At 41.5% G+C, this 15,690-nt stretch overlaps 2 protein-coding genes across 2 annotated transcripts; one reads left to right on the top strand and one right to left on the bottom strand.

Moving 5' to 3' along the window:
- Window positions 1-502: 502 nt before the first annotated feature.
- LOC307031525 (uncharacterized protein) lies at window positions 503-13,249 on the bottom strand. The gene is made up of 10 exons (XM_079668717.1): window positions 12,648-13,249; window positions 11,952-12,046; window positions 11,185-11,283; window positions 7,841-7,951; window positions 7,549-7,692; window positions 4,980-5,156; window positions 4,650-4,810; window positions 4,363-4,392; window positions 1,986-2,387; window positions 503-1,582 (listed from the first exon to the last, which is right to left on the bottom strand). The coding sequence occupies exons 1-10, from the start codon at window positions 12,706-12,708 to the stop codon at window positions 1,336-1,338; spliced, it is 1,527 nt and encodes a 508-aa protein (XP_079524843.1). The 5' UTR covers window positions 12,709-13,249; the 3' UTR covers window positions 503-1,335.
- A 974-nt stretch (window positions 13,250-14,223) lies between these two features.
- On the top strand, window positions 14,224-15,689 carry LOC307031534 (essential MCU regulator, mitochondrial-like). Its single transcript, XM_079668727.1, has 3 exons — window positions 14,224-14,413; window positions 15,106-15,264; window positions 15,458-15,689. Exons 1-2 carry the CDS (start codon window positions 14,258-14,260, stop codon window positions 15,241-15,243), a joined length of 294 nt encoding a protein of 97 aa, XP_079524853.1. The 5' UTR covers window positions 14,224-14,257; the 3' UTR covers window positions 15,244-15,264; window positions 15,458-15,689.
- The last annotated feature ends 1 nt before the right edge of the window (window position 15,690 follows it).

Here is a 15,690-nt window from a genome sequence, read left to right as displayed (position 1 = left end):
GAACATGACGCTGAAGACGATGACCTAATCTAAGGAAAATGTGCGCTAGATGGGGTAGGACCAGAAACGTTTTGAGCTTCTTCTTGCACCCTTTGAACATGACAGAGAGACAGAGACTATTTGAGGATTTATTTTTATTTTTTTGTACCTTGAACGTTTTTTTTATCTGTTTGTTATAATTATTGTTATAAGAAAAAATATATATTATTATTATTGTTGTATGTTTTGTTTCTGACATGTTCAATACATTGACAAAAAACATTTTTTTCAAATAAATAACTTATTTATAACAGATTATTTATACTTTTACCTACAAGATCTGAATACTTCTACCACTGCACTAATTAAATCATCCTGACCCATGAACCTTCTCAGATATATAATATATACAAATATATATTTAATTAGGTTTTTCACACTATTTATAAATGGTAAAACCAAATCATTTAGTTAAAACCCCCAAAACACAAACTGAACATTAAAAAAATGATATGAAAAGAAATGTGAATAGAAGCAGAACATTTTATTTTCATAATGGTGGCACAGCAAAGTAGATTCATTCCCCATATACCTCCAGGTTGTATCACAGCAAACAGGACACAAATCCCTGGGCCTTTAAGTGTCAGTCTGCAAATATGCACATCATGTTTATGCATTCACAAGTCAGGAACTGAGCAGAAATATTTGGATTATTCTTTCAGTGGGGACAAGTGAGTTAGTTTTCAAAGGACAGGCTTATCACTGTAAGTTAAAGTCATTCTTGGTGATGTGTCGGATTTCCCAAATGAGATTGTTATGGCTTGAAGGCAGCGAATAAAACACAAACATCAGAGGAGCCTTCAGTCATTCACAGCTCATTTAAAACATTACTGAGGGACGCCATGCTAATGAGGTCACCCCGGGTAAAGGAAACCACAGCTACTGAAACTGATTCCTAAAGGAACAGGAAAAAAACATTGTCAACATTGAAGTACTAACTAATAATACAAAAATAACAGCACTTCATGAGTGTAAAATAAAAACAGACTCAAAGTATGACTGCTGTCTCTTCACTCTGTCAAAAATAACTGTACATAAGATCGACAAGATGGCATAAAAAAAATGTCTGCTTCCGGGTCACACCAGCCTCACACATCAGTCTTATAAAAGTTGGATTTAAATGTCTCGTTGACCACCACCGCTGAAGTTGTTCCCTCATTCCCATGTAAAGTTTCCACCATCCACCCCGGCTAATGTCCCACCTTTAACATGAACACACATTCACTCCGACACTCATCTCTCCATGCTCTTTTCAGTAATTATGTATCCAAATCAAAGACATTGGAGGCTTCTTGTTCATATTTCGCCGGACTCTCGCTCCTCGGAGCTGGAACGCCGGTCCCGTTCTAAGGACAGGGATCTCTCTCGTTCCCTTTCGTTCCTGGCTGTGTCTACGGTGGGGGGGGACTTCTCCCTGTCTTCCCACTCGCCGCTCTCCGCCTTGTCCTCACGCCAACCCTCCACCGCTGCACCCACTCTCCCCTTGTCCTGGGACGGCGAGGGCTCTCCGTCGCGAGTGTGAGATGACCTTTCTCTGGAGGACCTGAGGAGTAACCAACAGCCGCAGATTGATCAACCTCAAGAAAATAATTCATGTTTTCAAAATTAAACTTGCAATATGTTTTTTCATCCGACGGAAGACAACTATACGACACGATGTCTGCTATCACTCGTTACACCAGAATCATAATCAAACTCTTTATTTATCCCAGAGAAAATGTGTTTAGTGACAGTTGTTCCATTCTATATTTAAATAAAAATGAATTGGAATTAGGTAAAAATGAGGGCGTGAATGATGACTTTTAAATGTAAAGCACTTTGATGAGTCATAAAGACCGGAGACAGCTCTACATAAAAGACAGTCCGTTTACCATTTGCTGTTAGTTAAGTAAGTCCCACCCTGATGATGCTTTATTGAAGTTTCAGTGATGAGTAAAAAGCCACACCTCTTCCTTTTGCTCCTATGAGAGTGGGAGCGTGAGCGATGCCGCTCCTTGTGTCGATGTTTCCTCTCTCGATCCCGCTCTCCACTGCGATCCACGGCCCGCTCTCCACTGCGATCCACGGCCCGCTCTCCACTGCGTTCCCCGGCCCGCTCTCCACTGCGATCCACGGCCCGCTCTCCACTGCGATCCACGGCCCGCTCTCCACTGCGATCCACGGCCCGCTCTCCACTGCGATCCACGGCCCGCTCTCCACTGCGATCCACCGCCCGCTCTCCACTGCGATCCACGGCCCGATCTCCACTGCGATCCACAGCTCGATCTCCAGCCCGCTCTCCAGCTTCTTCTCTGGAGCGAGAGGAGCGGTGGCGTCTTGAATGGTGTGAGGACGAAGTTCCCCCGTCCCTGGAAAAAATATTTCGATTAATAAAACTGATCTTAAAGTATATGTAAAAAAAAAACCCTCATAAATTGCCGTAAGCTATCGATTCTCAGTTAAAAGCATTCCGATAGATCTCCTCTTGATCTTAATTAAGTTGGTTGATTCTGGCCTTCACAATAGCTGGTAGGGATGCACCGAATATTCGGCCACCGAAAATTATCGGCCGAAAATGGTTAAAAAGGCCCTTTCGGCCGAAAGGGTTTTAGCACCGCAAAAATATCACCGAATGTCAGAGAACAGGGTTCCGCATATTTGTCCGGGTGTTTTGATTTCAAGTGGTGGAGTAATCCCGAAGTGGTGAAAGTCTTTGCAGTTACACCCCCTCGAGAAATGTCAGCTGAACACGTTTTACAAATCGCAATCCGCGCCCCTCTCTCTGATATTTTGAAATATCTCCAAGCGGCAGACATGTTGGCTGTGAGCCAGCTGCGAGCATGGTCACGCGCCGTGCTTGTCGCCGCGTTTTGATTACGTCATCACAATAACACGTTAGGTTACCAAACTTATAGGTGCATTTGTTGTTGAAGGCCTTGCTGTTACAGTCTTTATTTACACTATTTTGTTGTAGGCCTACTGGCCTAGATGTTTATGCAGTTTTAAAGCACCTTGGCTTTGTTCTGAATGCACTTTGTTGTAGTTATCCTATAGAGACAAGAAAATGCACTTGACTTGGAATTAATGTGCTGTATGCATTCAAAAGTGCTGAATAAATGTTTTATGGACCCATTATAGTGATTATTATTTAAGTTAAGTTTTGCCATAATCATGTCTTTTTCCATAATCAGGTAGCTGAACAACATTGGTAAAAAATGTATATATATATATATATATATATATACACACACACCGTAATTTTCGGACTATAAGCCGCGCCTTTTTTCAGATTTTTCGACGCTGCGGCTTATATAACGGTGCGGCTAATTTATGGATTTTTACAGCTAACGGCCACTAGGGGACCTCCTAAATCTATGGATTTTAGAGGTTACAGTCCACCACCTTTAACTCTATGGGCTCTATGGCCGGTCCGCGCCCCCCACCTTTAAGCGGCGGGCTCCAGCAGGAAAAGCTGGAGGCCGGCAGGTAGCGCGCAAAAGTAAAAGTGGAACCGAGAGTGGTACGAGAGACAGAACGAGAGCAAGACAGACAGACATTACGAGAGCGAGACAGTTTGTGCAAAGGTGTTAAACGTGCGCTGGGAGCGCACCGTTTAAGTTTGAAAGTTGAAAAGTTTGGAAGTTGAAAAGTTTGTGTGTCTGAAACGCTATGTGATACAGTACAGTTAGCACAGTACATGTTCTGTAGCTACTATTGCACTAAATGGTAACGTTTGAATACGTTATGCAAATATGCAACTTGTTTGTTGAAATGTTAATAAATGGGAGCTTCCTCAAACAGCCATCTCTTTCCCGACAATCCCCTCTGTGCACGAACCCTTACATATGGTAATTAAACATTAAAACACCTGCGGCTTATAGTCCAGTGCGGCTTATATATGTACAAATCATTCAATTTAGCTGCTGCGGCTTATATTTAGGTGCGTCTTATAGTCCGAAAATTACTGTATATATATATTTCTATTAATCATTTTCGGCCTTTCGGCATTCGGCCAACTGTTTCCTATTTTCGGTATCGGTTTCGGCCAAGAATTTCCCATTCGGTGCACCCCTAATAGCTGGAGTCATTAAAGACACGATAGCACTTCTATTAATTTAATTTAACACTGATTCTGTTGGTATTTTGTTCGTGGCCACTGTGGTCTTAATGTCAGAGAAGGAAACCCAGAAATGTATTTTTTCATGTCCAACAATTCTGCTCAAACTTTGATATGTGTGCCGTTACACCTCATGCATCAGATCCGTGTCAACCTCTGAACTGTGTACTGATCACTTTATACGTTTTTAAAATGTGTATTATTGATTGTGGTCCAAATAGACATACCTGTAGCGTTCTCCACTTCTAGATCTCGACCTAAGACGGATAGAAAAACAAATCAGTTAGTTTCCAGCCGACACTGAACAATTGATGTGTAAGCTATATGGTTGTAACACAACACCAATTAATACAAAAGGTTTTGCCTGTTTTTAAATTCCTTAAAAAGATCATTTAACTGATCACAGTAATGATAATAATAATTCCTGATTTTCTTTTTTCTGAGATGATTATCATAGTGTCAATTTCATGCCATGACGACTCCAGTAAGCAGCAACAATGGACGTTTTCCCCACCTTCTCCGCTCCTTCTCCCTTTCTCTCTCCCAGGTTTGCTCTCGTTCCTGCTCCCGCTCTTTTTCTCGCTCCACCTCCCACTCCCGCTCTTTTTCGTCATCTTTTTCACGTTCCTCTCGTCTTCTTGTTCGCATTCTTTCTTGTTTCTCTATTACAGCTTTCTGGAATTAAACCAAAAAAATAGCACATACATAAAATGAATACCAGCAACTAATTATGTTCTATGTTAGCTATAACACAAATAATGGAACATAACTGAGGGTTCTTATTTTAAAAAAATCAAGTGGGTTAGTGAAGTAGTCATATGCATGCTAGCTCCAGTGCCCTTACCCTAAGCTTTTCAAGCTTCTCACGGATTTCTATGAAGCCGATGTGCAGTTTGCCCCCAAAGTGGTCAGCTAGACGACGATCGTTGTCGTGAAGACCGAGGTACGCAGAGCACACCTCGCACACCCTGAGTTTCTGTTGTTGAAAGCTGGAGGCTGGCATCGAGTTTCTGTAGACATCCTGAAACAACAAAACATTGTAAGACTGGGGAGCATAGAAAAGAATAATCTAACAAAAGACACAGCATAAAAGACACTAGAGATTTTAATTTGCATTTCATCATGCCTGCATTATAAAGATTGGACTTCATTTTAAGCTTTGTTGGGGTATATGACACGTATTAAAATGTCACTCCTTTACAACTAAAAACATTGATTTCTGGAGTTATCAATTTTCGGAAACCTATTTGAGGTTACCGTTTAGTAAAACAAATGTGACAACGGGTCACTTAAGACTAAAAATCATTGTTTAACCTGCGCCTCTCAGTCTCACCGGAGCTCACTCCTGTTGGCACTAATGGTGCAAAGATTTCTTTTGAGAGAACAACAGACAAGTAGGGATGCTCCGATCGATATCGTCCGATACTCACTCTCTGCCGATCGATCGGTGGTCTCTAAAAATGCCGATCGCGAGACGTAAAATACATGACACTTTTCTCTGTAAAACAAGCTCGCCAAAATGGCTTCACCGGTCTGGCAGTATTTTAAGGTGTCCGAAAATGACAGTAAAATAGCGGTATGCAACGCAACGTGTGTGAAGCAGAAATCTTGCAGCTCCACCCGCTGTGACGGACCGGTGAGCGGAGCAAAACACACACTAATGGCGCATTTCCACTACAGGGCCTCGCTCGGTATGGCTAGGCCTCGTTAGGACTGGCTCACTTCATGCTGCATTTCCATTACAGTTTAGTAGCTGGGGCAGTAACTATAGTAACGCAGTGTAGGCGGAGCCGTGACGTCATCTTCAATGAGAACCACAGAAAAACAACATCAGCCGTTAGCCCTCAGAGCTCACAGCTCCTCATATCTGTTCAGAAACTAGACAAAAGTTAAACAAGTACAAACCACAGACTGTCTGTGTCATGGGGAATACAGTCGCTGGTTTATTTATGTCTGTATAGGCCGTTGTTGTGAGTGTGGACGGTCGGAGCATATACAACGTTAGCTTAGCCGATCTCTGTTCAGAAAACACACATTTTAAAAAGGTTTTTCGCCTGCCGTCTGTCTGCAGACTTGTCAAAGCATTAATTCATGGTTTTTAGTAACCGGCATCAGTATGTTGTCATTTCGGCATCATTTTGAAACGTGTATTACAATTAAATCACGGTCAAAAATGTTCATGTTGTTGTAGCTGTAGCCCCCTTGCCAGCGATTCTCTCTAGTTTAGTATACTCAGCCCGACTCAGCCCGGTTGTTGGCCCGGAAAGAACCTCAATTTTATGGGGCCAGAAAAACTGTGAAATAGTACCCCCTAGCCGGAACTACGCCAAGTGGAAACGCAACCAAAAATAGGCCGGGCACGGCACGCTTAAAGCGAGCTCCGTCCTGTAGTGGAAATGCGCCATAAGAGTTAGACCTAACACACTTAGCTATTTTATCTACCTCTGGAACAAGCTAAACTAATTATAAATATATTTATTCTTCTCTGTCGGGTCACTCATTACTGGATCAGTGAGCTGCATGAGACGATACTGACAGGCTGTCAGGAGAGAGAGAGAGAGAGAGAGAGAGAGAGAGAGAGAGAGGAAAAGAGAGCGCTTCCGATCATTTGTCCCGTGTAATTATCCAAAGACAGTTAATGTAAACTTGAATAATGTACTTCATTTGAATGTAATAATTATGTTGGTTGTTGTTTGTGGAAGCGCCAGTGAATGAGCCCCATTAACTGAGTTTTAAAAATCACTTTAAATGGAAGATCCCCATAGCCCCCTGCCTACTCCCCAAAAAATTATTTGTTTGGAGAGTTGTTATTGCAATTCCCGCTGGACACAACGTTCCCGAGAGGGAGAAAGGAAGATAGTGAGTGTGTGTATTAGAGAGAGACAAACACATTCATGCCTACAGTCCACTGAACGTGTTTGTTTTGCTGAAAGAATGTCATGATTGATAAGATAACAGACGTCCCTTATCTGTAAAAAGTAATGGTGGATATAAGTCCTGCTGTGGGTTTCTGTGCAGAGGTGATTTGATGGGTTTGGATGAGTCATGCAGCTTCAATCAGGATGGAGAGAAAGATCAACGATGTGCAGCGAGAGCACACAGAGAAAGTTCTCTTATTATTGATTAATTGATGTCAATTTTAAATGTAAACACATTGCCAGAGTTTAATCTGTTTAAGTTATAGTACATATTTTAGGAGTGATTCATTATTGTTTTCATTGATTAGTTTTCTTTTAATACCAGAATGTTATATAGCACTTAAATGCACTGGGTATTAAATGAAGATTTTTCTAAAAACCTTTACTTTTTAAAGAGACATCTTTTTTTCTCCTTTTGCATAATTGCTATTGCTTCTTTAATAATCAATTACAGCAATAAACTAGTCACAATAAAGCAGTTATTATCTCTCTGACCTCTGCTTCTTTCTTTAAGCCGCGCGTCTTCTCCACCATTTCCAGCACCTCCTGGGCTTCGTCTACGTTCCCTTCGCCCCCAAGCTGCTCCGCCCGGGCCAGCAGCTTCCCGATCTCTTCGTTCAGCTCGTGGACGCGTTCAGCCTTTTTTTTTATAGCAGCAGGAGAAACAGAGAAATAAATGAATTGCTGTTGTGAGAAATACTTTTAAAAGATACTCATTGCAAAGAGCACTGCATTCACAAAGACCTGATAAAGATCTCATGATCAATGTCATCAGTGGGTTTGTCACCTTTGCAGCCACTTCAGCGCTGATCTCATCCTGCGTCTCCACTAGTCTCTTCTTAGCCAGCTCAGTCCTGCGGTCGCAGTCAGCAATGAAGGACTGAAGATGTTCTGCAGCCTGGGAAACAACACAGATACTGTTCAAATAAATGGGTCTTCATTTGTGTAAAAAAAAAAAAAAAATGTTTACAAGAATAAACTCTACTTAGGTAACCTAAAACCTTCTTTAAAGAAAATGTGGATATTAGGGATGTGCATCTCCATCACTGAGGCCGATGCGATGCGCATCTCGATACGTTGCCACGATACGATACATTAACGATCAATCTGAAACACCAGGCGATGCGATACACCCCTGTTGCGATGCAGTTTGATACGATTTGATTCAACATTATGCAAAATAATGATACTTCAATATGGTACGACAGAGGATTTTTGTTTTATTCCTCATATGCAGCAAATCATAAATTAACAAAAAAGAGCTTTACATATTTGGTTCTCTCTGCTAGTACTGCACATCCCATCATGCTGTTTCCTTTTTACCTTAAAAAACTCTCCAGAGTACAGTACAATTGTATAACACCTCACAGTTAAACAATTTAAGAAAGCAGTGGTTTCTACAGTGGGGCAAAAAAATATTTAGTCAGCCACCAATTGTGCAAGTTCTCCCACTTAAAAAGATGAGAGGCCTGTAATTTTCATCCCAGGTACACTTCAACTATGAGCGACAAAATGGGGGGAAAGAATCCAGTAAATCACATTGAAGGATTTTTTATGAATTAATTGGTAAATTCCTCAGTAAAATAAGTATTTGGTCACCTACAAACAAACAAGATTTCTGGCTCTCACAGACCTGTAACTTCTTCTTTAAGAGCCTCCTCTGTCCTCCACTTGTTAACTGTATTAATGGCACCTGTTTGAACTCGTTATCAGTATAAAAGACACCTGTCCACAACCTCAAACACTCACACTCCACTATGGCCAAGACCAAAGAGCCGTCAAAGGACACCAGAAACAAAATGTTAGACCTGCAACAGGCTGGGAAGACTGAATCTGCAATAGGTAAGCAGCTTGGTGTGAAGAAATCAACTGTGGGAGCAATTATTAGGAAATGGAAGACATACAAGACCACTGATAATCTCCCTCGATCTGGGGCTCCACGCAAGATCTCACCCCGTGGGGTCAAAATGATCACAAGAACGGTGAGCAAAAATCCCAGAACCACACGGGGGGACCTAGTCAATGACCTGCAGAGAGCTGGGACCAAAGTAACAAAGGCTACCATCAGTAACACACTACGCCACCAGGGACTCAAATCCTGCAGTGCCAGACGTGTCCCCCTGCTTAAGCCAGTACATGTCCAGGCCCGTCTGAAGTTTGCTAGAGAGCATTTAGATGATCCAGAAGAGGATTGGGAGAATGTCATATGGTCAGATGAAACCAAAATAGAACTTTTTGGTAAAAACTCAACTAGACGTGTTTGGAGGAGAAAGAATGCTGAGTTGCATCCAAAGAACACCAAACCTACTGTGAAACATGGGGGTGGAAACATCATGCTTTGGGGCTGTTTTTCTGCAAAGGGACCAGGACGACTGATCCGTGTAAAGGAAAGAATAAATGGGGCCATGTATCGTGAGATTTTGAGTGACAACCTCCTTCCATCAGCAAGGGCATTGAAGATGACACGTGGCTGGGTCTTTCAGCATGACAATGATCCCAAACACACCGCCCGGGCAACGAAGGAGTGGCTTCGTAAGAAGCATTTCAAGGTCCTGGAGTGGCCTAGCCAGTCTCCAGATCTCAACCCCATAGAAAATCTTTGGAGGGAGGTGAAAGTCCGTGTTGCCCAGCGACAGCCCCAAAACATCACTGCTCTAGAGGAGATCTGCATGGAGGAATGGGCCAAAATACCAGCTACAGTGTGTGAAAACCTTGTGAAGACTTACAGAAAACGTTTGACCTCTGTCATTGCCAACAAAGGGTATATAACAAAGTATTGAGATGAACTTTTGTTATTGACCAAATACTTATTTTCCACCACAATTTGCAAATAAATTCTTTAAAAATCTGACTATGTGATTTTCTGGATTTTTTTTTCTCATTTTGTCTCTCATAGTTGAGGTATACCTAGGATGAAAATGACAGGCCTCTCTCATCTTTTTAAGTGGGAGAACTTGCATAATTGGTGGCTGACTAAATACTTTTTTGCCCCACTGTATATGAACAATAAAGAATACAAATAACCTTTCACAAACAGCTCTATCCTAACTGCTTACAGTAAGGAAGACATTTAAACTATTATTGGCAGTCACAGGCTGCTGTAAACTAAACACCACTCTCTCTGACAGAACACCTCACTGAGTGACTTAACTCATATGTCTAACTTTCAGGTTTCTCTTTTTAGCTGCAGACCCTATGTCGCCTTTTTATGAGCGTTGCTAAGTTCCTCGCACTACTTGTGTACTTTAAAGCGGCACAGCACCGTTTACAATTTGCGAGCGATTTTTGAAGTTGACCGTCTTTCTTGAAAAATCCAAAGTGTTGCCAAACGTTTGATTTGTAGGTATTTTTCGGTGCGCTGTGTTTCTCTTTGACTTCCATGTGTGTTGATAACTGAGACTCTCGGTCGCCGTAGTGCGAAGCAAAGATCAAAGATCGTCTCTGCTGACAGGATATTATATGAATGAATCGTTTTTTTACCGATGCAAAGACGCTACAATCGATGCATCGCGAGTTCAGCCCAAACTGTAGCCGGTGTGCACTCTTTCAACCGGTGCACTCGCATCTTGAACGTTTATGCCGGTGCACCGATGCGAATCGGTGAATCTTAACATCCCAAGTGGATATGCATTCAAAAGTCATCAATACTTTTTAGAATTTGTAATGTACCATTTGCTGAGACTATATATAGTATACGTACAGTTTCTACCTGCTATTACAATCTGGTTTATCTGCTGTGCTCCCACTGCCCACTCCTCCTTTTAATTATCTTCATTTTTTAATGCAGTCAATCTTAACTCAACAACAGCACTTAGAAAACAAACATTAACATTCTTGTAAATGAAAGAGGCTAAAATAGAAAACCAGAGTTATTCACTTATTACTTAAATAGTAATGCTAAATAACATAAGTGTCACAGACGACAGTACAATCTGGGAACCATTAAACAACATTTAATCTTTAAACTAGTCCGATGTGTCAATTTTCTTAACAAAAACTCTGATCTGCTGTTTTGGAAAAGCATCTAGGAATTGACTGTATTGGGTGGAAGCAACTTTATCTGCGACATCAACTACTGGTGCTTTCAATGGGCTTCAAACGATGGTGTGTGTGGGTGTGTGTGTTACTCACATCAAGTTCAAAGAAGTACTCCTGCTCCTTAGAAGCGATCTCGTAGTCTGCTCTCAGGGCCAAGTCATGGACCTTCATACACTCTCCCAGGTCCATTCTCTGCAGAAATCAGAAGGAAAAAGCCATGCACCGTGTTTGTACGCGTCGTCATTTCACTCGGCTAAGATTTCTCATGCTCATAATTCCCTGAGGTCTTAAAACAATTAAAAAAGCATCGCATAAGGGGACACTTTTGAATCCCAGTGCTGCAGGGCTACATCTTTGACACAGACTGAATTTGTTTTTGCGTTATACTCCTGCATATGTGTTGTTTACATTCACATTCGATTAATTGAAAGTTTGAGGGTTTAAGGTACAGAAAGATATTGGACAAGCTAAAAGTTACATCAAATTGTACAATCTTCTAGTACTGCAGATTCCCTTTTCACTTTCGGGCCTTTGACCTTCAATATGAAGTGAAACATTAGCATTAAGGTTCATATGAAAAGAGTAGCCTCTTGTCTGTATGTTTACAATCATGATTACGTGCTATAATGACATGCTACTTGATCCTGAAATGAAATGAAACTTTATAGAAATATGACTCCTACACTGCTCACACAATATAAATGCCCTAAAACTCAGACAGCACTTAGAGCTTGTAGGCATTGTGTCATTTTAGGTTAAAAGCGCTGGATTAGAACACATATCAATGGCGGCCCTAATACTTTCATCACAGTGTTTATTATATTGCTCTTTGTGTACATGTGTTTTAACATGATACTCACAGTGCCAGACAGTATATCATGGGGGCATGAATCCAGGAGGTGACTTTTGCAGACTCGCTCATCTGAGAACTTGATTCTCTGCCGCATGGAATCTCCTTTAATAAAACAACAACCCAAAAGCAAAGATCCTTGTTTAGTTTTCAGTCAGCCCACAGACCACAACCCTGCACCATAAGTAGAGCATCTAAAACTCGCAATGAATGAGTCCAACATCTGTTAACAGCTAATCCTAAAAGTTAGGTGCTCATATAGTCGAATAAAGGAAAACATCTAGTGGAAAAAAGAGAGCCCACTGACTGTGATCAGCTCTTAAAACGTGTTTTGTACTATACGATAATACTCTATAGTCAGATCGAGACTGAAAGGTTTCTTCAATCACATCAGCTCCATTCGCACCATCAACAAGGACAACATATTTTACACAGTATACTATGAAACAGACTTTTTTTTTACACGCTCAAGACATTACACCGTACATTTGACCTGGGATTTAACTCTGTTGTTGAAGCTATGGGCAACAACCTAACTTGCCATGCACACTGACACACAACAGGTAGCTAGCCGGTTAGCTATCCTCATGTTAGCTAGCGTGGTTTGCAGAGCATGCCTCACTGTCACTGACATCGGTTAGCTCCCCGGCTAATGCTAGCATCAACACACACTGATCCGAAACCCCGCTCCCCCGCAGCGGCTCACCGTCTCTCCCCGTCCCCATGAGCTGGTCCAGCATCGCTCTCATCTGAGCCTGGGCCGACATGTTTCTGCAGGTTTAGCTAACTCCCAGGCAGCGACACACTTCACACATGCAGCCTCCTGACTATAGGCCTCGCGGCTCCACCACAGACCGCCGACCCTCGTACAACTTTTCCCCACGAGGAGGAACAGCCCGAATCCCGCTGGTTTGTATGTGTGCTTATATGTGTGTGTGTCTGTGTGTGGTTTCCGTTATAACAATGTTCCGGTTATCACAGCACTTTCACAGCAGCTAAATGTGACTTTGTGACGCGGGACGGCTCCGGGTCGTCTGTTTGAAAACTGCTGGAGTCCCGTGTCGGTGAGTGAAGGTGTTAGCAAAGTAAAGCTCAGATATCTTTGCGCAGACAGGCCGGTGGGTGAGCTAACAAAATATCTGTGTAGAAATAACTAAACAGTTATTCTGTAACATAACAGTTCTCTGACTGTATTTCTAGCTGCTCGGCTAGAAGTTGGCAAGTTTATTCAACGTCCTTTCTTCCGCCTTTCCACTTCCCTCCCGTGCGCGTCTCCGCGGAGCGCGCTCTAGTCCCTCCCCCCGCCTCGAGGAAGTGCTGCAGTCAGCCTCGCGCACATCGATGGTATGGTGACGTTACACCTCTTGGAAAAACATGTTTATGATAAGAAAGATGTTGATGGTAAAATAGTGTAATTGCAATTTTTGTTTTACTTATTTATTTTATGTATTAAATACTACATTCACAAATGCTAATGGTCAAAAAGAAACAACATCACAACTCAAAATAGATCTCACATTGTTTACACATTACAGGGACTAAGGAATAGCAGTAGGCCTATACGTAACACAGAATACATTAATGTTTTAAATAATGTTATTTTATTTAATGTCCTAATCCGTTCTTTATATATAGTAGAAATGGCGGTATATGCCTTTGTAGTCTTGAAGTAAACTCATGATGGAAGTATTTGAATATCCTACATCCAACACAATAATTGTCGAAAACCCCTCTTTAGTTACTCGGGTGGATTATGTATTGATTAAAATCATCATACACACATCTAAATGGACTGGCACCTATGTTATACTGACAAAGTCAACACTTGTATATATAATATAATATTTATTATGAAGAATAAAAAAACTTAGAAGATTTTCAACGCACCTGATTTAATTATAGTTTTTGATTAAATGAAACACCCTGGCTTAGTTGCAATGCTTCACTTTTGCTTTTATTTCTATTTGTTGTTGATAAATAATATTTGTAAAATAAAATAAATTAACATACAGGTGAACCCACTTTTTGTTTGTGAAAATATAAGGCCTATCATAAGAGAAAATGTTTTAATATCGAAATGAAAATCCCACAATATTGTCACATGCGCATTCAATGTCACTTTTTAACCTTACAAACGCAGAAGAGGCATTCCTCTTCTTCACGCGAAATTAATAAAAGAGTAATGAATTGTTTGAATTAGATTTCCTAAACATCTCGTCAACATCATGGGTAAAGAACACCGTCAAGACGCGTAGATAAGAGTCAGCCCAGTCCCGCCCACAACGTCCCACCCTATCTATCACATTACTGGGAAAAATGGCGTCAAGTGCACTGCGGCTGCGACTTTTCACCCAAAATGCGGGTAAAATTTGCCGCAACGTCGGCTCGAAAACATCCAACATATCCAGGTCGACTCAGAGCAGGACCGTAGTATCAACCTCGTCGGGGGCAATCTTACCAAAACCGGAAAAAGTGAGCTTTATTCTGCTTTGGTTACCGAGTGAAAAGCTAGCAAAAATATGACTGACAGTGTGGGCGGGACTTCAGTTTGGATTGACAGCAGCTGTAGCCAATTGAAAGACAGAACACACGCTGAGTTCGACCTGTCAGCCAATGAATGCATGTTTATACGACGTGCGTTCAGGAAGTAATTACCCCTTATTTGTTTAGCCATTTCAATGGACATATTATGTAAGACATTTAAATAAAGTGCAAATGTAACCATTTGCCTCTGATAATATATTGTGTTTCAGTTGTATGGGAACTACACATCTAGTGTGCCATGTTGTCAAGGCAAGAAAGGCCGAGTACAGTGAAGCATGAGGCAGTAGCCTAGAGCCAAATTAAAAGGAATATCGCCAGAGACAACTGAGGAGAGAACTGGATCCCACTGTCTCACAGCTGATAGAGACAATCTGCTCATATTTAAGGCAATATCCTGTGCCTGTGATTAGTCAATCCTTTGTACCTGTAACTCAAGAATAGATATTAGATATTTGTGTTGGACTTTCATTATAAACCCTTGTCTATAATCCCAAATCTGGACCAAAATACCACAGAGCAGTATGAGGGGATTGGTTTTGTTAGAATAGCTTGTGTCCCGGACGCCTTACATAAACTCTTAATTTTCATGTCACTTGACTATACCTCCTTTTTGTTTCCAGACACCATTTGGTCTTATTCGCATGACAGCCGTTGTGGTGCCTTTCTTGTACGTTGGAACTCTGATCAGCAAGAACTTTGCGGCTCTCCTGGAGGAGCATGACATCTTCGTCCCTGAAGACGATGATGACGATGACTGAGCTAACTCCAAACAATAAAAGGTAAAGTCAAAGTGTAAATTTACCACACCTACCTCACTGTAGCTTTGGTGTTTCATGCACAATCTTGTCCATGTGTTAAGGGTGTGTAAACTAAATGTCAAAGGGTGTAGTTTGTGGCATACTTGCAACATTGACAATGAGGTAACAATAGAAAGCTCATGGCAGCTAATTATTTTTACATTTACATCCACAGGGTGCTTTGCAATACTGACTGAGAGCAAACCAGCCGGCACAAGGAAGATGGGGCACACCCTAATATATCCCTCCACCTCCACCCATCTCCTCCCTCTTTCCTCTGCTATTTGTTGCTTTTGCCATATTATTTTTTAAAATCTCATATCATGTGAGGCTATCAAAACTACCAGTTATGCCTTCACTCTTGTTTGCATGTTTTTCTGTTAACTCAATAAAGGGAGTCAAAAACAT

Source organism: Notothenia rossii (assembly GCF_949606895.1).
Source record: "Notothenia rossii genome assembly, chromosome: 1".
Taxonomy (NCBI): Eukaryota; Metazoa; Chordata; class Actinopteri; order Perciformes; family Nototheniidae; genus Notothenia; species Notothenia rossii.
The sequence above is the reverse complement of the archived record's forward strand: the minus strand, read 5'-3'. Positions and strand labels throughout refer to the sequence as shown.